General features: G+C 36.3%; 1 protein-coding gene across 2 annotated transcripts in view; it reads right to left on the bottom strand.

Moving 5' to 3' along the window:
- Positions 1–21,966, bottom strand: part of LOC114253633 (b(0,+)-type amino acid transporter 1) — a 40,650-nt gene extending 18,684 nt beyond the window's left edge. The window contains exon 1 of one of the 2 annotated variants that reach the window (XM_028188573.2): positions 21,781–21,966. In XM_028188573.2, coding sequence (XP_028044374.2) covers positions 21,781–21,952 — 172 coding nt within the window. In that variant the 5' untranslated portion in view covers positions 21,953–21,966. Of the gene's footprint in view, positions 1–5,256; positions 5,758–21,780 lie in introns of those variants that run through there. The other variant, XM_028188574.2, reaches the window with a different exon arrangement.
- Positions 21,967–22,718: the final 752 nt, after the last annotated feature.

Here is a 22,718-nt window from a genome sequence, read left to right as displayed (position 1 = left end):
GAGAATACTTCAGCTGAAATTTTATTCGTCCTCGGTATTGTATATTGTATAAGTTAAGTGCCTTAAGAACTATATTCTTTGTATACTTTATATTATAGTTACTATTATTTTTATAATTCAAATGGAACACATTACTGTTTCTCGACAAACCAGAAATAAAGGTAGCGTCACTTTTTTATAACCTTTATTACTTCGATCAACTAAGTATATAACCATTTTAAAAACAGAAAATACCGTTTTTGTTTTTAAAATATTTACTGTAATGTTTTAATTTATTCATTACTTAAGTTTGTGTACACTAATTTCTGTAATGTCCGTACCAATTATAATATAGAAGATGTAACTACAATCTAAAAATAAAAATAAGAGACTCCATGATGTTTTTTGTTTAGATAATTTTTTAGTAAAAAACGCGCCTATAAAGTCTTACATTTTATTTTATTTTTTTTATTGCCCTTGTAGGCAGACGAGCATACGGCCCACCTGATGGTGAGTGGTTACCGTCGCCCATGGACTTCAGCAATGCCAGGGGCAGAGCCAAGCCGCTGCCTACTTGTATAACATTCGGTAGAAAAAAAAACAATATAACTCCGATTTGGGTAAGGTTAAATGACTGCCGAAATCCATAAACATTTTTAAGTGTTAGCTGATGCTCACCTTGAGACATTAGGTAGAAAACGGTTTTCCCGCCCTTTCGACCGGACGCTTAACGCGTATTACTACGCGTCATGAATACTAAAGCATGAGATGTTACAGCAAACTCTATACTCAACAGCAAAATCTGTCGTCATACTCAACATAGACTTTAGTAGATATAAAATCAATACCGTCTTTACCATAAGGGCACACGGGGCCCGTGCCCAGGGCCCCCATTCTCAGGGGACCCCGAAACATCGACAATTTCTCTCACACGTTTATTCTCAAAACACTTTTGTCGGGCACATTACACTTTTTTCACAAATCAGTAATCAGAAGGTATTTACAAGACATACACTATGCCTATAATAGAAGATTTTGCTCAACAGAAATCCCGAAAGAAACCGTTATCGAAATCGTAACCAAAAAACCAGTCTAATTCTATTATCTAATATCATCAATTCTAAATCAATCAATTCTAATATCATTAATGACATATTATATTATACTGTATTTGATTAAGTATAATAAATGGTCATACTCAGTATTTTTTTAAATTATAATTCGCTTTTTTTACTTTCCAAAAGGGCCTCAAATTCTTGTGTGCCCTAGAGCCCCATCCTAGTTTAAGACGTCCCTGCATAGAATACTACTTACTAGGTACTTACTACTAGGACTGACTAAGTACTTACTACTACGTACTAGTACTTACTACTATGGAAGAACGATGGGAAGTATTTGAAGTAGCTTGTGGATGCGACAGTCGCTCAAGTGTAGTCACTCTTTCATTAATAATCTAAAATAACTATCATCACAGATAATCTAGAACCAGTTGTATATTTTCAGAACTATTTGTTAATTAACTCATTTTTATCTTCAAATTTCATCAGTGAATGTTAATCCCGACCTCGGATTCTTTTTTTTGTCACCATCGTCAGTTTAAATTTTATAGGTCAATGACTCACGCTTGTTTTAACGGCGCTAGTATTTAAAGCAATAAGTCATATATACAATCATTACATTTAATGTAATTAAAAACATATTCAGCTCTTATCGGATTTGTTATGTATTCATATCGGTTTCAACCACAGGATTTACCGTGAAGAAACGGTAATTACGAAATTGACCGTCACATGTCATTTTGGCGCTGATTTAGAAATAGCTGACAGTTTGTGACAACGATGAACACAATTAGATTTTTAGGTATTTGTTAAAACAGTAAACAGGTTTAGTAACACAATCGAGTTGAAAATATGATGTTCCAGAGTTCACATTTCATTTGCAATGGTGTCGTGTGATATGTTGAACGCTTTGAGACATCATAACAGGTGCTCAATGGCACGTACGCATACTATCAATAGAAGTACCAGAAGCATGTTATTTGGCTTACCGATGCACATTGTGTTGTGTTTAATTGTTTGTATACTCGGCCATGAATAAGCAACTATCAAATTGATTGAACGATGTGAAATTTCTCATTTCAAAAACATTGTTTATTATTATACTTTAATATCCCAATTGTATCCTTGAATAAAAAGATAATCTTTATTAAAATCTTTCGTTCGTTCATAAAATATTTAATTTTAAGCTTGTTTTCACGGTTTAAGTACGCAATGAAGCTCAAATATTTGAAATTAACCTCGTTTAAACTTTTTATAAGCTTTCATCAACAATTTGCTTTATACAAAAAAGTTCAGATAAATTATAAATTATTTGACGGCTGACTCATGGAAATCGTACACGTTAATCTTACTTATAACATTAAAGTCACTTTCATTTATTTCAGTTGTTTTTACAAAATTCATTGACATTATCGAATTCTCTAATTTTACGCACTTTATATTTAAAAAAGTTAACGAGCGAATTTGAACTCGTACGATTTAATAGATTTAATTTTTTTTCTGTGCCAATGAGTATGTACCCTTCCAATTTGAATATTGTAGGCAGCGGCTTGGCTCTGCCCCTGGCATTGCTGAAGTCCATGGGCGACGATAACCACTCACCATCAGGTGGGCCGTATGCTCGTCTGCCTACAAGGGCAATAAAAAAAAAATATCCGACCTGATTAGATAGTCACTAAGTTTCTGAAGGAATGTATAAACATTACAAACTTCTGAAAGCAACTAGATACTTAATATATTGATATAGTGATTCATTATTGAAATGTACAATTATGAAGATTTATTTACAGTTTTCGATTATTCAACCGGTGTGTTAAATGTTAGAATAGATTCCAACCATTCAAACAAACAACGATATTTACAAAATGTTATCGCTCATTATAATAGATTAGGTGTATCAGCACTGAGTTTCTCGCCGGATCTTCTCAGTGGGTCGCGTTTCGCATCCGGTGGTAGATTATGCAAAGCACGGCTCTTGCTAGGGTTCGTGTTAGCAACATCGTCAGGTTTGAGCCCCGTGAGCTCACCTACTAGTTAAGGTTACGCTGATATGATCTCTCTAGACCAGGGGTGGGTAAATATTTTGATAGTCGGGCCACATTGCAGATGAAAATTTGACCTCGGGCCAAACAGTTTTTTTTCTAATTTTAAGTATAGTTTTTGCTAAAAATTAGTTCAGACTCTTCGAATTGAAAAATATTTTAAGCAAATACATCAGTTTCAGTTTCATTATTTCTTTAGTATTTTATGATGTATGCACCCTCAGTAGATCTATATCTGCTTTTATTTCGTTTAATTTTCCGCGAATTTATTGCGGAAAGATATTTCTCCAAATTAAAATTAATATAAAAAAATAACCGACATAAAATTTATGTTAGACAAAAACTAATATTTGTGTTTTTAATAATAATATATACAATGCTTCACGGGCCAGACAAAATTCTACCGCGGGCCGCAATATACCCAGGCTTGCTCTAGACCATCAGGTAAGGCAGGAAAAAAAAACCATGTAATTCGAAATATGAATATATATGATTTTAATTTTAATATGAATAAAGTCTATTTTAAATGATATTTCATATAGAACTCGGTTATCAAGAAATATGGTTAGGTACGTAACGGAACAAAATTATATGGATGTTAATTTTAAAGGTGATGTTAAATCAAAGGTTTAATCGAAGTTAGCCCAATAATTTTGCGTGATCCTCGAAGAAATAAGGGGTAATTTAACAAAAACAAAATACAATCGGTGATTTAGGTCAAATACCTACAAATAAACATTATTTTGCAATCTGTTTATGAATTTCTTCACCGTGAGACAGCTCTACAGCAGTTTTATAATAATCATCTAAGTTATTTGTTGTCGTTGTCTTTTTATTTTAGATTTTTTTTTAGTAAATTTACCGTTGTTGTAAAATCTAGTCAGCTTCGTACAAGTAGGTGGTGTAATCAAGGTATCATCATCATCATTCCTTTCTATTACCCTCTGCTGGGGTGTAGGGCTCGAATAAAAATTTTCCATTTACATCGGCCTTGGGCAGTCTGTTCTAGCTCCTCCCACGTCATGCCCAAGACCCCTAGCTCCTGCTCCACCGAGCGACGCCAAGTTGTTCTGGGGCGGCCTCTCGTCCTCTTGCCAGACACTTTCCAGGTCAGTGCTCTCAAGGTATCAAGGTATCGTAGTTGTTGAATTCGTAATTCGTATTGTATTCGAAATCAATTTAAATCTGATAATTCATCTGATGGAATGTGTATATTTTCCCCATGATTTGAATGTAGGCCGCCAATAAATTGTAATGATGTAATAATAAACATTGTAATAACTTTTAAATAATGAACGAAACGCCGTCTGGAATTTTCGAGGTTTCACACCTATTTTTAAATTACACGACTGTTATCTAACATGGTATAACATTACGAAATTGTTGTTCCTTTAAAAATCTGTTATTTTTAAATTCCGTTATTTGAATATGATATTTTGGAATACTATGTTTGCTGCGGCATAAATATGTAGTTTGTACAATAGTGCTGTTCCATGTGGGATTTCAATGTAATCAACCAAAGGGTGCGGAATAGGTCATCATGCAGCTAGGTAGGAGACTAAGTTGAGAATGAATAGTACTACAACGGTCATATGACGATGAAGCAGTACCTAGTAGTAAATACAAAGTGTGAATTGTAAACATAAACATACTAAGCGGTTAACAATATTACTGTCATCAGTAATGGTTAATTTAAAGCTAATACTATAATTTTATTTTCATATAATATAAAAAAGTTATTATTAAGTTGTATTAACATCTATAAGTTCTGGGTTTTTTTTTTATTGCTTTTATGGGTGGACGAGCTCATAGCCCACCTGGTTTTAAGTGGTTACTGGAGCCCATAGACATCTACAACGCAAATGCGCCACCCACCTTGAGATATAAGTTCTAAGGTCTCAGTATAGTTACAACGGCTGCCCCGCCCTTCAAACCGAAACGCATTACTGCTTCACGGTAGAAATATGCAAGGCGGTGGTACCTATCCGTGCGGACTCACAAGAGGTCCTACAACCAGTAATCAAACCGAAACGTATTACTGCTGAAAATTACTGCTGAATTTGGAAGGTAAATAGCTGTTTTATTCTTAACAATGTTATTTTTAAGCTGTACTATCAGTTCTGGTCATTTGAAAAGTTTTATTATAAGTGCATTAAAAATAGGGTTTAAAGGCAGACCTTCCGTAAAGACGAGTACTGGATCAAGCACACCATTCTGAAGCTTTTCTGTGTTGTGTGCAGGTGTGTGCGCCGAGCCTCGAAACAATGCTGCGATTTTATCACGCATCGCATCGCACATGCACTCAGCGGATGCCGGTGCTCACTATATCTACTACTCTATCAAAGAACTGAGTCAAGGTGCTAAATCTAAATATCGCGTAACTCGCGTAACAACACCCACGGACGATCCTTACGATACCAAAGTCAAGCCAGTACTGCACGACTCGGTGGTACAGTTTACATTAAAATAGCAGAATGCACACCTGTGACGTTTGTGCGTATGAGCAATACAAATCGCGTTTCCCAAAGAATTTATGACTTAAACAATTTACGAAAGGTTATGTAAAGTAAGTTAAATTTATTTAAACGTGAAATTTGATTCAGATCTTTGTTGATGTTTCGTTATTTTGTTTTTTTTTTTTTGTTTAAGCGATGGAAGTGTGTGAAAGATGTTAGGTTGATACGGTTGCGCGGAGCGGACTATCTATTCCGGTCTCGAGTGAGCACGTGGGCGCGACACGCCCGCCTTCGCCCGCCCTCCGATCAATGGCAATGAGAACTGATGTTTCGTCACCAGCCAGTCATACAATAACATCAAACGTCACATTTGACTCGGGCGTTTGACAATGATCTCCGCATTCTATGATGAACGCACATCCGATTCGTCAACAAGCCATTGTTAGATAATCTGTAAATGGGGCAGTTTATGTTATTTAATACATACTTAGTAGCTGATATTATCATAATCAATGAAAATAAAATAGTTCGTTACGATTAATACGTTTTAAAACTAATATTTATAATGTTTAAATAATTAAACCCGAGCAAATAAACTTTTTACGCGCTCAGTTTTCGAATATTTCTTATAAATCCTCTTGGTAATATAAAAAGTATGTAATTACTTACACACACACTCACACACTTGTGTAAACTTATTTGCATGAACGATTTAATCTTTAAAATTCTTTACTGGTGGTAGGACCTCTTGTGAGTCCGCACGGGTAGGTACCACCGCCCCGCCTATTTCTGCCGTGAAGCAGTAATGCGTTTCGGTTTGAAGGGTGGGACAGCCGTTGTGACTATACTGAGACCTTAGAACTATATCTCAAGGTGTGTGGCGCATTTACGTTGTAGATGTCTATGGGCTCCAGTAACCACTTAACACCAGGTGGGCTGTGAGCTCGTCCACACATCTAAGCAATAAAAAAAAAACTCATTGAATTGAAGCTTTTTCCCACTTCTGGGATGATTTTTAACGTACGAGAGGCGGCGCGTGATTAATGGGCGTATTTCTTATAACATTTGGCGATGGCCTTTCCATCAAAAATACTTGTTGATCGAATCACAATGAAACGTGATCGTGATACACTGGCGAGTTGAGTTATACATTATTCACGCAGTGCAACGTGCAAAATTTTCATGATATGTGTGATTATGAAGTCTAGTTCTAGAATTGATTGTTTTACTTTATTATTGGATGGATTATAACCTGGATATTCGGCATTAATTATTGATTAATTTAAATTTAAGTTATTCTGTTTTTGATAATTGTTTAACGAATTTCATGGTGTTTTTTTATTTCAATCATACTCTTTTGTTGGTGGAAGTACGTGGTTGAACCGGGACTCATCAGATTACACCTACAGCGTAAAATTCGAACGCATTAGTAGTTCCTCACTTTGATTTTCCTAGCTTGCTCTGTGTGCTTAGTGCAAGTTTTGTAACGTTTTCGATAGCGTTAAAGTTAACTCAAATTTGTATGCAGTTGGATCAACGCCCCTAGCGGCAAACGTTCCAACTCCATACAAATATGAGTTAACTTTTACGCTATCGAGAACGTTAAAAAACTCGCACTAAGCACACTGGTCTTGGTTCATATCTTGAGAACTGGTGCTAAATAGATCGTTAATAGTTTGATACCAACATTTATGCCACTAGACTTTCATCACACCGGCCATTGTGAAAAGAAAGATATGTTTATTGTTTTCGAAGGCAAACGAATGGTGGCCACTAGATGGTGACCGGTCATCGTCGTGACATCAACCTACCTCTTTGCCTACCGCTGAGGATTACTGCTAAGCTTAAACTGAAGGATGAGTCCTAATGCTCAAAAAATATCATAGAGGGGAGAAAATCTGTTTGGTAATTGAATAGCGATACCTATACAGTTTAATTTACTTCAAAAGAGAATATTCAGGAGAGAATGTTCATGAATAATGTAGATACAAACGTCCCGTACAAAATTGCCTCCCGCCGAATATCTGCTTAAATTGATTGATGCGAGTTTTATCGGCGTCTGAAAAGTTTGGAACGTATAAATTTCTCTTGCCTTCACAATATCAGATATTTTTGCAATGCACGATCTTCCAGAAACTTTTGTAGATTAATCTTAAAGCCGACGTTAGATTATGCAACGAGAATAAATTCTGTGCGTCAGTTTCAGGTATTTGCGCTGCACTGAAAGCGAGAGTCGTAAAACACACAATGAACTCTCAAGAAACATTGCCGAAATTTATATCTGTTCGATGGAGGCCGTGATATACGGCTTCTCTTGAACTGTTTACTTTGATCTAGGTTTATTTTAAAATTTTCGACTTCCTGTTGGAAGTTTCGATTAATTTGTTTTATAGCTAAATTTAAAGTTATATGACGATTTCACCGCGCTAAGTAAATTAAAATCGTAACAACGGGTGAGCCCTTATGAGGAAGGGCGATGTTAAAAAAATATATGTGAGGAGTGTTATTTTTATTATGTACGTTTTTTCATTATAATTTTTTGGAAATTTATTTTGTGCCTGTTGCAATTGAAACATTCTATTAGGTTTAGAAAGCAGTTTAAACATACGGTACTAGTAGAGCTTACTGAAGCGTGAGAAACAAGTATACCCGGCATTGAATCTATGGATTGTTAAGATGTTTCTCGAAAGAAAACTTCATATATTTTATTGTCAATTGTATAATGTCAACAGAAATATGTACAACCATCTATAGGTTTGCGGTTTCTACTCATGTCAGAAGAAACAGTGTTATTCTTAAATTTAATTTTTTTATAATAACACGTTGATGGCCATTCGGCCTATGGCCTAGCGGCCTAGCGTATTGTTACGCGCTGAGGTTCGGGATAAATAAAATTCTACCAAAGTACAACTAAAAACTGTATTCAACACTTAGAACACTTAAAACACTCAACAAATACTTTAAAACTCTCAATTCGCTTCTTCTGCTTCGCTTCAGGTGATCCGTTCGCTGTTTCGCTTCGAGTAGTTCCGATTACTGACTAGCTACGTGCCATCTCTGCAACGCTTTTATAGCCGATACCACTTCCCTAGAATTATCTAGAATATTCCACTCATTTCTAGTATTGTGTTTCCGCTATCTGACAATAGATGGCGTTGTAGTTCTCGAGCGTTCTAGGTGCTACTAGATCCTTCGATATTCGTTCGACTATTCGGCGATAGATCGCGTTACACTTACTGGCGAAACAGTATTATTATATTATTCTGGCCAAGCCAAAATCAGGAGATCAGTAATTTTTATCAACTGGAACTCTAAAATTTATAAAATGCGATAATTTGCAGAGAAAATAAAAACTATCGACTTTTACAGTCTAGTTTTTAAGATATTTTAAAAGGCTATAAAAGGCTATCTTGATAAAAACTATACTTTCTATTGGATTTAAAAATCAAGGCGTTCGGTTCAGCTAAAGGGCTACGCAGCTCACTTCTATACGCGTTTTGTTTGATAGCTGCAATCTGTGGCTTGTGGGAAGCGTTTACGTTGGAACCCTCACGCGGGTGACCCTTAGGGCCCGAACGGTTCAGTAAGATAAGGCATACCGGTGAGCACCGTGGCCTGAATGAAAATATTCGATTTTTTTATGCGGCGTTCTGTGTTAATAGTTATTAAGTTGAAAGATAATAATCCCTATATTCTATGTGTGTTTCGTTCAAAAATACGATTTTAAATTGTTTCATTGAAAAGAATAGAACCTTTTTCGTTCACTTGCGTGTAATTCAATGGCCTCCTTGTGTATATACGCAATCAGCTTTGACGTTCGCGACCGGCCAAAGTTCAATCACGTTTAATTTATATGATTTCGACAAAGATTCCTTTGGAAGACCATCGTAATTTAAGCTATATTGAAAAAACACGCAAACGATAAAAACATAAGAATATTATTAAGGATAAAATACATGAGCATCGTAATTGTTATGGACGTTGTTAATGACGTGAACGAAAAAACGGTACTTATAAGTAAGTGGAGCGATTAGGTACTCCTCTTTCAACGAATTATAAAAAAATCTTTCGAAACGGATTTTTTTTTTTTGTTGCATAGATGGGTGGACGAGCTCACAGCCCACCTGGTGTTAAGTGGTTACTGAAGCCCATAGACATCCACAACGTAAATTCGCCACCCATCTTGAGATATAAATTCTAAGGTCTCAAGTATAGTTACAACGGCTGCCCCACCCTTCAAATCGAAACGCTTACTGCTTCACGGCAGAAATGAGCAGGGTGGTGGTACCCACCCGTGCGGACTCACAAGAGGTCCTACCACCAGTAAATGCAAGGATGAAATGCAAATTAAATTTTGACTTGTTTTCACCCAATGATTCAAAATAATGGTGAAAGCTTAGGATTAAGACAATTATATGTATTACATTTCTTTGTTTTGTTATTGTAATTTTTCTTATAGAAAAAAGAAAATAGTTTTTTTTTCATCTAATTGTTGGCAGTCCAAAGGCCCATTCCAGCCACCCCCTACGCGACGGGTAGGTGAGCTCTCGAGCTCAACTTGAGAGGATTGGTACACTGGCCTTAGCAAGAGCAATGTTTCGCTGAATATATCGCCGAATCGGAATTGCAGCCCACTGAAAAGATACGACGAGAAACTCAGTGAGTTAAGTCTATAGGCTAGTTCACATATCGCTAATTCACGAGTTTGACGAAGACGATGACTGGTCCTTGAAGAGCCTAAAGCAGCGAGAGCGGATTCAGTGGATCCAACTAGACATGTTTTGGACGACGGCAGCTTTGCTTTACCTGGGTAGGATATGTGAAGAGTGGTGGCCAGGATAAGAGGGTTATCGTGTCGCGCGTTCAATGTACGAAAGTAGACCAACTAAAGCCGTTTTAGAACTGCTAAAGAAATGAAAAAAGAAAACATTTCACAAACAGTGTAGAAAATGGAAACTTTTTTTTTTTTTTTTGCTTAGATGGATGGACGAGCTCACAGCCCACCTGGTGTTAAGTGGTTACTGGAGCCCATAGACATCTACAACGTAAATGCGCCACCCACCTCGAGATACAAGTTCTAAGGTCTCATTATAGTTACAACGGTTACCCCACCCTTCGAACCGAAACGCATTACTGCTTCACGGCGGAAATAGGCGGGGTGGTGGTACCTACCCGTGCGGACTCCCAAGACGTCCTACCACCAGTGATTACGCAAATTATAATTTTGCGGGTTTGGTTTTTATTACAAGATGTTATTCCTTCACCGTGGAAGTCAATCGTGAACATTTGTTGAGTACGTATTTCATTAGAAAAATTGGTACCCGCCTGCGGGATTCGAACACCGGTGCATCGCTACATACGAATACACCGGACGTCTTATCCTTTAGGCCACGACGACTTACAGAATATTCACTACCATCTCAATATACTACGACATTTAATTTCTAGGAATTTTTTGTCCCAATCCTTGTAAATATGACGCTTAATCCTGAACAAATCGAAAATAAAACAAAGATATGTGTTATCAAGAAGAAGAAGAAACACGAAAAAAAAGTAATGAAAGCGTTCTTTAAATTAACAAAGCATGTTAGTAATTGGACTAGACTAGCCTTGAACACCAAAATAATAATTATACTTTAACTAAAAATAAAAGACTGCTGAAACTATTCCAACTAGCGTTTTATATTTTTTATTTTTTACTAGCTGAAATAGGCAGACGAGCTGTCGGTTCATTTGGTTTGGACCAGTATTTTTACAATGTCTGTCTTACAGTGCAAACCGAGTACATAATTGCCAGAATGCTGATATCCATCCGTGAGTCCTTGCACTATTCCATTAACTAATTCAGATGCGAACTTATACATATAAACCCTTTTAGTGCTGAGCTTATTTTCACATATTTTGCAGTAATTTCTAAAGGATTTGTGAAAAAGAAAAACTTTAAAATAAAAAAAAAATAAAAATCAAAGCTAACTAAATCACAGCAAAATACTATTAAATAATGTTATGAAGTTATGAAAAACGTTTTATACATATATAAAGGAGCGCGCTAAAACACGCCCATACAGGTTGATACCAAATACCTATAATCAAACTGCGCAATAGCCGATATTCCGACGTTCCGCACTTTATACACATAAATAGAGTGTCGATCTATCGATATTTCGCACTCAAAGGGTAGTTGAGAAGAATGAATGACAGGAAAGTAGTAGCAACTCGAGGTGGCTCGCTCATACCTTCAGATCTAATCTAACCGAGCAGATTAAAGTATCCTTAAAATCTAACCACTTTATGGCTATTTGACCGAATCACCATGAATGATAGATGAATTTTGAATGGTATTACTAATTAATTCAAGTATATTTTTAGAAATAAACCTTGTCCAATTAAAACAAAATTTAATCAGCAAACTCGTTTAAAAAAGGAAAAAACACTTTATATAGCTTACTCCGCCTATTTATTTTCTTACTTGTCAGATTGAGAAATTAGTCACCCTTGAAACCTTCGAAAACCTTTTGCGGGGATTCCAAAAATACTTTTGAAATACATACTTACGCGCCTTTGTTAAAATTCTCTTTTGAACAATTAACGATTCAAAATCTTATTTTTTTCTTTTTTATGAATACTAATTATTATAAAGTTTAACTGACAGCATGAACCTCGCTGCTTTCGTAATCTTGACAGATCGTAAGATAGTGATTTGTGGAAAAAATAAAAACACATTATTAAATAATTAACAGTCCGCCTCTTCTATAACATAATAAAGCAACTCTTTAATGAAGTCCATCATTTATGCAATTTTTCAAAAGTACCACGCTGAACCTATTAATCGTATTTCATAGGTTTTGCAACGTTGATATATTATTTAAAGTGTTGCTATTATGGTTGCTGTGTACGTGACCCGAGGTATGTACTACACAGCGTTATCATATTTAAAGCAATTCTGCGTTTAATACACGTGCATCTGTTACATATTACTCATTATGTAAAAAATCAACTAAGCAATAAGCCATTCGTTTGTTACATTTTAACAAATTTGCACACACACGTGTTGTGTTGCTACGTCGCGTACATCGTACATCTACGGCCGGACTACGATTCTCATAAGCCGTAGCTGACCTCAAGAAATGGAAATAAATTATTAGCTCCCTAGATTTTAAATTTAATAAACCTATAACTAAAAAGTTTTGGGTTATACTTAACGTAACGATAGGTACGTCCCGATTTGGGCGGGACAGTCCCGCTTACGGGCATTCTGTCCCGTTGTCACCAGCGCGACCGACATAGCCCCGCTTTTGCAAGCAGACCAAACGATAAATGTATTTTTCAATTCAACATAGAACAGAAAATTAAAGTTATTTTGATTATGAAAATAAATATAAATAAATCATTTGTACCGAGTTCCACACGTATCTAAAAACAAGACCCGATATTTTGAACAAAATTTGTTCAGCCGACAAATACAAAAAAACGGCTTTCACGTTTCCGGCTGTAGTAATTCATGTCTACTAACTATTTTGTGTTTAGTGCTTTGATTATTTTGTGTTATTCTATAAGAAAATATTTGTAAAACACGCTTTGACAAAAATAATAAATGGCCACGTTAGTTATACTTAACTAATTCAATTAAAAGTATTCACAACGAGGAAAGGATAGTCAGGAATAGTATTGAATATTTGTATTTGTGATTGAATCCGTAAATAGCCTTGTTTGGATATTTTTGCGTTCGAATGAATGAATGTATGTCCTAAGTAAGGTGAACAACCCTCAGAAAAATAGCGTGGACAGACAAAGCGACGCCTGAGGATATCCTAAACGACCTTCAAACGAACTCTACGCTGACGTTTCAAAAACTGAGAGCTCAACAGTAAACGTTCACTTACAAAGAATCAAACGAAGGGTAAATCTTCAACTTAAACAATGCAATTATTTGATCTTGTATTACAGAGCCGTGTATTTTGAATATAAATAGATTGATAGTAAATTTTAATAAAGATTTAAATGAAAAAAATCTGGGTTACTTTTTAGATTTTACAGCATGACCCCAAATACTCTTCAAGAATATAAATCATACTTTTTTTTCCCCTACCTAAGCTGGTAGCCTAGAGAGGCTATTCCAGCGTAACCGTAACTAGTAGGTGAGCTCACGGGGCTCAAACCTGACGACGTTGCTAACACGAACCCTAGCAAGAGCCGTGCTTCGCAGAATCTACCACCGGATCGGAAACGCGACCCACTGAGAAGATCCGGCGAGAAACTCAGTGGGCTGTGTCTGAGAGTTAATTTACTCGTCGAGCCCTTCGTCGCAAGCGACGGGTTCGACGAGAACGGTGACCGGTGCTTGAAGTACCTAGAAGCACCGTTAGTGGATCGGGAGGATCCGAGATGACGTGTTTTGGGCGACGTCGACTGCTTTCCATTCTTTCCGCAAGATCGGGAATGAAATCATACTAGCGACCCGCCCTCGCTTCGCTTCGGAAACTGTAATTTATTATTGATTTCTCCACTATTTAATGGATGTTATTATACATATAAACCTTCCTTTTCAATCACTCTATCTATTAAAAAAAACCGCATCAAAATCCGTTGCGTTGTTTTAAAGATTTAAGCATACATAGGGACAGACAGATATAGGGACAGAGAAAGCGACTTTGTTTTATACTATGTAATGATTCACATTAATTCACAACTTGTTTAATAGTTTGGTTAGAACCTTGACTATTTATTGACTTGATAATATACATATAATAACATAATGTTGTTAAATGTAATAATTAGGTTCTAGGATGCATGTGACTAGGAGATGTATGGAAATGGTAGTGCAAGGTAGAGGGGGAAGAAGAGATCGACCGAAGAAGACATGGATGGAGTGTGTGAATTACGATATGAGAACGGAAGAGAAAAATTCGCTGTGCCGACCCCACCTAGTGGGATAAGGTTGAGAAAAAGAAGATAATAATTAGGTTTTAAAACTGTGTAGACAAAAACGATACTGATGATGAAGTAGGTTTCTAGGCGTTCAATAGTTATACGTATGTACAGTTGCGGTCAGTGACTTTTATAGTTACTTTGCCCAGTCTTGTATCAAATAACAATGTCAATCAATCCCTATTCTACAGAAATATTGGGTTATTCTGATTACGTAACGATTGGCGACACAAAATGCACATTTTACTTCGAAGGCATTCCTTACTAATATAATTGTTAATGCACGAACATCTGAAATGTGTATAAAAAATGCTATACATTGCTGCTTCAATATTGCATCGTCAAGTTACCCGTAATATATTAGAATATTTTGCCAATAGGTAAATCCAGTTTTGGTAGATTATAATTAGACGCGACGGATAGTTATTCTGAGATTGCGTATGATGTCATGTGACCTGGGTGCAGGCAAGTGTATTAATTTTACACAAAACTCTACAGAGTGTAGTCTAAACGTTTCTTAGCTTCACAGAGACCTCGTCTTTACAAGCAATTAACGTTGAGACGTCATTAACGTTTACTAAACACGCTTCATTGATTTGTATCCCCTGTTACAAATCAGCATAGCCAAGGTCGCTTGTCCCCATTTGAGAGCTCTCCGTTATACAGTCGAGCAGATAACATCTTTCTGAGAGCGTCATGAGAGAGAATCGGCGTAGGACGAATCAATAGATTTCACGCATGCGTCAATGAAGTGTTTTCAATTACCTAGTACGTTTTTTATAATTTTAAAAATGGATAAAAATAATAAGGAGCTACTTATATACAAATACGTCAAATTTCTTTGCACGAACAAGGTTACAAAAGTTCAACGTTGCTTTGTTATTCTGCGGCCCTATGAAGTGTCCGCAAATTAGAAATGCCCTTCAGGCAAGGGCGTATTAACTTATCTTCGTCTATTTGATTGAGCTCGTTTAATGCAAGTACCGGAATAATCAAAGTATCTCACTATGACCATTTAAAATATAAATTGATGAAGAGGAAGCGCCAATGGCCTTATAAATCGTGAACAAATGAATATAAACTAGATTTTGTACTGTAAGTGCCGTTTAGATTGGTACATCTATATCATTCAAATTCTCTGGTAGGTAGGTACAAATATTTCAACGCAGAAAGGTATGGAGCACGTGTTTAGAAACGATTTCCACAATGAAGGAATACATACCATCGTGTGATATAACGAAGACGGATAAAAACATCAATTGACGTAATTAATTTAAATTCGATTCAATTAATGAAACTGATGACAGAAGGCATAATGAGTCCGTATATGAATACGTTCCAACATCTTCTGCGTGTTTTTTTAGTATGAAAGTATCAATGTTGGATCGGGGACATTTCCAGTTTGATCAGGAGAGGTATTCGTCCACGGGCACACCTCCTGAGGTGTGAGGTTAAATAACAGCTGCCCCAGCGCCTTCAAAGGGGACCTAACAGCTCAAGGGCAGCTTTGCGAATCTATCTTTTACCGGATCGGAATCGCGACCTGCTGAGATGATCCAAAGAAAAACTCAGCGAGCTGATGTTATAAATTATGTTATGCGTCAAACTGTTTGACGTAATGAGTATGGTTACCAGGGTCACTATGGCTACCTCTAGAGATATAGGTGTCTAATAACGGTTTTAAAAAAACTCGACAGTGGAGCTTTTATTTCTGCCTAGCTCACAACCTACTCAGTGTCTCGCCGGATCTTCTATTTTTTTTTCCTACCTAAGCTGGTAGCCTTGAGAGGCTATTCCAGCGTAACCTTAACTAGTAGGTGAGCTCACGGGGCTCAAACCTGACGACGTTGCTAACACGAACCCTAGCAAGAGCCGTGCTTCGCAGAATCTACCACCGGATGGAAACGCGACCCACTGAGAAAATCCGGCGAGAAACTCAGTGGGCTGTGTTTGAGGGTTAATTTACTCGTCGAGCCCTTCATCGCAAGCGACGGGTTCGACAAGAACGGTGACCGGTGCTTGAAGTACCTAGAAGCACCGTTAGTGGATCGGGAGGATCCGAGATGACGTGTTTGGGGCGACGTCGACTGCTTTCCATTCTTTCCGCAGGATCGGGAATGTAGTTACCGGCGGCCACGATGAGAGGGTTCTCGTGTCGTGCCGCTTTATCGAAGTGGGGATCTTCTCAATGGTTTACGATTTCAATCCAGTGGTAAATTCAGCGAAGCACTACTCTTGCTAGAGTCAGTGTTAGCAATTCTCTCAGGGCTCTTTTGAAGCCATAAGCTCACCTATCGGTCCGGGCGTAATTGGAATAGCCATTTAGGCTACCAATGATTCGACAGAAAATTGAAAAAAAAATTCTGCCACAAAGCAGTAGTATATACTGGTCTGCAAGTTATACATTTAGCGGTTTTATATAATAGTAGAAGTCGTAGTTTGTCAGTCGCGGTCCACTACATTTGAGACTTCGAGATCAGGTCGCAAGGTGGCCATGAGCTCGTAGTCTCTAAATCTAAAACAATAATTTATTACGGTATTTTTTCGATGTTTATCTATGAAAGTAAATTCGGCTTGAATCAAATGAGTAACGAGTGGATTAGCTTATCTGTTTCAAAAAATTACCGCTTTATTGAACGCATAAAGCTGTTACATTATCTAAACTGTTAATAGCATTGATGGTTTTCATATCTAATCAACAGTGTCTAAAAATATTATGATATAGTCATCGTTGACTACACAAAGTATGCAGAAAAAGTACGAATTTTACTTCGGTGTTGACGATGCCAATACTACGATAAAATATATGTCGGGCAAGCCCCTTAAAAACAATAAACTATAACGTGTCTGTATTAAGTCGTAACTCCAAAAATGTTTTGACAATATCCTCTAACGCTTTCTTTTTACAGCATTAAATGCACTAAAGTATGAAACCTAATTAAATGTAATGAAGAGCTCGCGTTAGATTTGGTTTTAACAGCGAATGTCAACCTTGAGACATAGATTGAAGTCTGAATAGTATTTTGATACGGCTTCCTATTCCTTCAAAACGGAACGCACGAATACCACGTCGGTAGGTAACATATCTTATTTAATTAATAAGTAACACGTTATTTTAACATTTGCTAACGCACCATGGAACTGCATCCAAAATGAGGTTTACTCTCTAAAAGTATTAATCGGTTATTATTTATGAGATCAGACCATCTCATCAAAAACTTTCCCTGTAAGGGGACTCCTTTTGGATTTAACTTATAAAATTGTCCCCTGTTAATGAAACTGAACTAACAAATAATATTCTACCGATACAGCAGTATATTTCGATGGTTTTTAAGAATAAATATGAGATTTAGGTCCTTTCTAAAATTACGAAAAGGGTCCACTGTTTGTACTGTATCTTTAAAAAAGTATTAATACCGAAATTTTCTTCAGCATATGCAAGTCGTAGACATAACTAAAACTACTATTACGGTTTAATCTCTCGTTTATTATTTTAATTTTCTTTCAAATTTTTAGAATACGTTACAGTTTTCGTGGTCACGGACGACTGAACTGTTACTCGTCGATGTTTGAATATGGTAATAATTACTGTCAAGTTTTAATTAGGTATTAAAATCGGTCTACTTACTATTCGAGCAGAGGGATGTGGAATGTTGAGTTTCTAATAGCTATTTTCCTAGGGGTTGCAAGTACTGAGAGTCTGAGAACAATCTGTCTTTCGTAGGTACTCGTACTTCGAGTGGTATGAAGGAGTTGACAATTATACATATTTTCTATTTAATATATTCTTAAATCTCGTTTCCAAGCGCTGAAATATCACAGAGGGTATTTAATTCCAGAGCAACATTTCCAGTGTTGAAAATACAAATGTTTCCCAATAAATCTCATAAAGGCGTTGGCCATGTGATGACGTTTAGTAAATGACAAAAGAATAATTAACCATTGAACTGACGAACATATTTGGCTCAGTCACATGAAACGTGTATACTAAAGAGTTGCCAAAGTTCCGTTGACAAGAGTAAAATATATAATATGATATCGTCTACTGATTGTGTTCGATGTACATTTTGAGAATACGAAAAAAAATTCGCCAATTTCAGAATCCACTTTAAATTTCAGTAAACTTGATAAGTCTTGTTAGTCAAAACGTAGCTAGCCTTGTTTTTAATCGACTTCAAAAAAGGAGGAGGTTCTCAATTCGACTCTTTTTTTATCTGTGACTATTATTACCTCAACACTATATTTTTACGTGAACCAATTTTGATGTTTCTTCTTTTTATTTGAAACTTGGTGCTTCTCATATTGTCATATACAAATTATATCAACAGATTGATAAGCAGTTTTTGAGTTATCGCTAATAATGCATAAGCTTCGACTACATTTAATTTTATTAATGACTGAATTATTTTTTCTGAGGTTGTTTTCTTTTATAAATGTAATAACTGATGCAATCATCGCTTAAAGATAACTTGTCTATCTACGATTTATGCGACTATGGCTGGGCTCAAAAGTCCGGTTAAAATGAAAATTGAAGGAAAAAATACTTCTAGCACTGTTTATGAATGATTATGAAAAAAAAAACTCCTTGTTTATTAGAAATGAAATTCGCAAAAGTTATAATATAAATTTAGCTAATGAGTGTTGTGAGGCCCGAGCGGGTAGGTGCCACCGCCCTACCCGTTCTTTACTGACAATCATTCGTTCCAATTTAAAGGGTTTTTTTATGAATGAGGGATTACTGGTGGCCCAGAGGCCTTTCCAGTTTCACCAGGACAGGTGGGTGACAAAGGCTCAGCCAGGAGGGATGGGATTTGTTAACAGCTGCCCGAGCGCTTCCAAAAGAGACCTAGCAACTCAAGAGTAACTGCTTCGCGAATGAATCTACCACTGGATCGGAATTGCGACCCGCTGAGAAGATCCGGCGAGAAACTCAACGGGCTGATGCATGGGTGCATGCAATTTAAAGGGTGGCCAACCATTATTTGTATGAATTCGAACTGTTATGTCGCCAATAGAAAAAAAAAAAAAAAAAAACTGCTGGTCTTTTATTAAAAACTACTTATTTCTTGCCGTTTTTATTAGCTTTATATACATAATATTATTTATATATCCAAAGTTTCGAATATTTTACATTTTTCGTGTTCACGGTCGACTAAGGTGTTGGCAGCTGAAATGTAGTCTAAGTAAAAGTAGTTTTAGTTAAGTCTATAAGTCGCGAACACCGAAGAAAATGATAACGTATTATTATATTATTATATTTATTATATTCTAGCTGTATAATAATAGAATATGTTATTGAACCTAAATTAAAAAAAATTACTGAAAACATCAATAAATTTCTGATTTCATTACCTCGTAATAACTGACAATTATAATATTCAATGTATTTTTTTCGTAGACATCACAACTAAATAATTGGGACAAGTAGTACAATGTTCAAGATATCGCTTACTCAATTGAATTTATTGCTAACCAGCTGAAGTCACATAAAATACTTTTAAATTGAGCAGTACATTACAAACGGGACTTTATTTTAAATAATTAGTTTTACAGTATACCGTTGTCTTATACTTCTTATCTACAAATTGTAATTGGAGAACCTCTCCTCATTCGTTGATCTTAAATTAAAACATTTCTATCTGCGACCAGCAATAAAGAGAACATTCATTTATCAGAAATGTTTGCGAATTTTTATTGTAAATGTTATGAATTTTGTATTTTTTTTTGTCTAATACTTAAGTGTTATATTTATATTATAGGTGTTTTACATTTCTATTTACAGTTTTACAAAACATTATATTAACCACTTACAAATTTACATGACATCTTAGTTTCGTTCATTTACATATAAAGTTATATATTATATTTATATACTGTCTACTCAAAATCCCCCTTAAATTATTTTACCTCTCATAATAATTATATTCTAATATTGAAATACCTATGCATCTTGTTAAATTTCGAAGTAGTCAATAGCGTCGAAATTTAATAAAAGTATCTATTAGCTTAAACAAAAAAAAAAATAATAATAATTAAGTAGGTGGTAAATCACGATACATTTTCATGCAACGACAAACACACGCCCTACCTGTGTACTTAGTGGGAGTTTTTTAACGTTCTCGATCGTGTAAAAGTTAACTCAAATTTGTATGCAGTTGGAATAGCGCCCCTAGCGGCATACGTAGGCAAACGTTCCGACTCCATACAAATTTACAATATTTAAATTAACCTAATTTATTACTGGTGATAGGACCTCTTGTGAGTCCGCGCGGGTAGGTACCACCACCCCGCCTATTTCTGCCGTGAAGCAGTAATGCGTTTCGGTTTCAAGGGTGGGGCAGCCGTTGTAACTATACTTGAGACCTTAGAACTTACCTCAAGGTGGGTGGCGTATTAACGTTGTAGATGTCTATGGGCTCCAGTAACCACTTAACACCAGGTGGGCTGTGAGCTCGTCCACCCATCCAAGCAATAAAAAAAAGCAGGCTGTTAATGATCGCACTGTTTGGAGGCTCCATGGAGAAAGCCATGAGATGGCGTGAAATGCAATGGCAAAATGGAGATGACGACTCCCCATAGAAAGGTACAGTACAAAATACAGGGAAAATAAAATATGATTATGAAGTGATTTATTTTCATGTGATGCATTTTAAAATGCTTGTGCGTTCAATTAACAAAACAATTTATTCTCTACCCATGAGTATTTGTAATTTAATGCGTTTCACACTGCGAACCCCAACCTTGTTGTAGACGAACCCTTCTCAAGTAAATAGGTGCCTAGTTGTTTTAATTTATCTAAAGGGTAAATGTGGTAAGTAATATATTTTCATGAATCACCACCGAACATGCAAAGTTTCAGATATTCATTTGAATTACATTACTTCACTTTATTTAATAGTTAATGTTTAAATCGGTGGTTAGTAGGTAATATGCCCACAAATAGCTATGTCCTTGCCGTTATTGATATCCAGCGCCACGTTCCACCGAGTTCAGTGGAAGTAAAAAGGTGGTATACATTATTGACTTGGGTATCAAGTCAATAATGTATACATATCAACACAGTAAATCTATAACGTGTTCCAACTCTTTATGCCGTTTTTATTAAATTCTTAAGTTATGGTCATAAAAGTAGTCTTTTATTAAATTTAATATGATTAAATTTTTAATTTAAATATATATATTTTATGGGGTTGTCGCTTGCAGTTGCATTAAGAATTAAATAAATTCCCAAATTTTAATAGGTAATTCAAAAATTGCATTAAAATTTAATTAAAACACGCGATTAATTATGACAGTACATATTAGAAGTTCGCTTACCGTTGCATGCATTCCCTGTCGGCTGTTCATTGTGATGCATTGCTCGAAGCACCGTGCTGTGTGTGAAGAATCGCGGCCTCTCATGACACAAAAGAGACTGAATGCTTGCTTCGCTGTCGACGACGTCTGAAACACCGATACACCACCCCCCGCCGCGCCGAATGCCCCGCATGCGCAGCCTGGCTACTGAAACCGAACGCGATTATTGCAACATGTTCATTCAGCGAATTGCAAACGGCCCGTGTCATAGATTATATACACTTTGAGAACCTGTGTTACTTTTATTAATCATTTTTCGTCTACGATCAAGACGTTTCGTTTAATAAAGCTCATACTCCAACTTTGGTTTCATTTTAATAAATTTCACCTTTTGCTTATAGGCGTTGCGCATTACCAATGCTAGAACTTCAAACATAGATTAAATATAATTCTGTCTAATACTAGATTTTTTCTCCTACCTACGCCGAAAGTTCGGTTTTCGTCCCACTGTACAGGGAAGAAAGTGTAACTTTTTCTCCCTGGGTATAGTAACCGGCAAACTTCTTGAGCAAATGACCTTGACTGCGCAGAACCGAATTTTAGATCACTTTGGTGGTGAGGGTGAGGCGCGACGGCAGGGGAAATCGTATCGAGCGCGTTATTGGTAGATCAGTCGAACCTTGCGCCCCGCACCGCGCCCTCATTCCGCTTGCTCCCAAAAGTAGGCTTGCGTACAGTGGATAGTCTATCGTTATTAATCGTTAAGTTATTTGTTATAACTACTTGTGGACTTTGTTGCCATTGCTATTTGTTGAGTGTTTGTTGATTTTTTATAAAACAGACACTATGCCGCGACAAACTGGTGTACTACTCAAAAGAAAGGGTAGAAAAATTGTGTACGACGTATATTGCTTCATTATAAAACAGGGGAAGAATGATATGGAAAAATTAAAACAAAC

This window comes from Bombyx mandarina, chromosome 15, assembly GCF_030267445.1.
Source record: "Bombyx mandarina strain Sakado chromosome 15, ASM3026744v2".
Lineage (NCBI taxonomy): Eukaryota > Metazoa > Arthropoda > Insecta > Lepidoptera > Bombycidae > Bombyx > Bombyx mandarina.
Note: the sequence above shows the minus strand (reverse complement) of the source record. Positions and strands in the feature narration are given on the sequence as shown.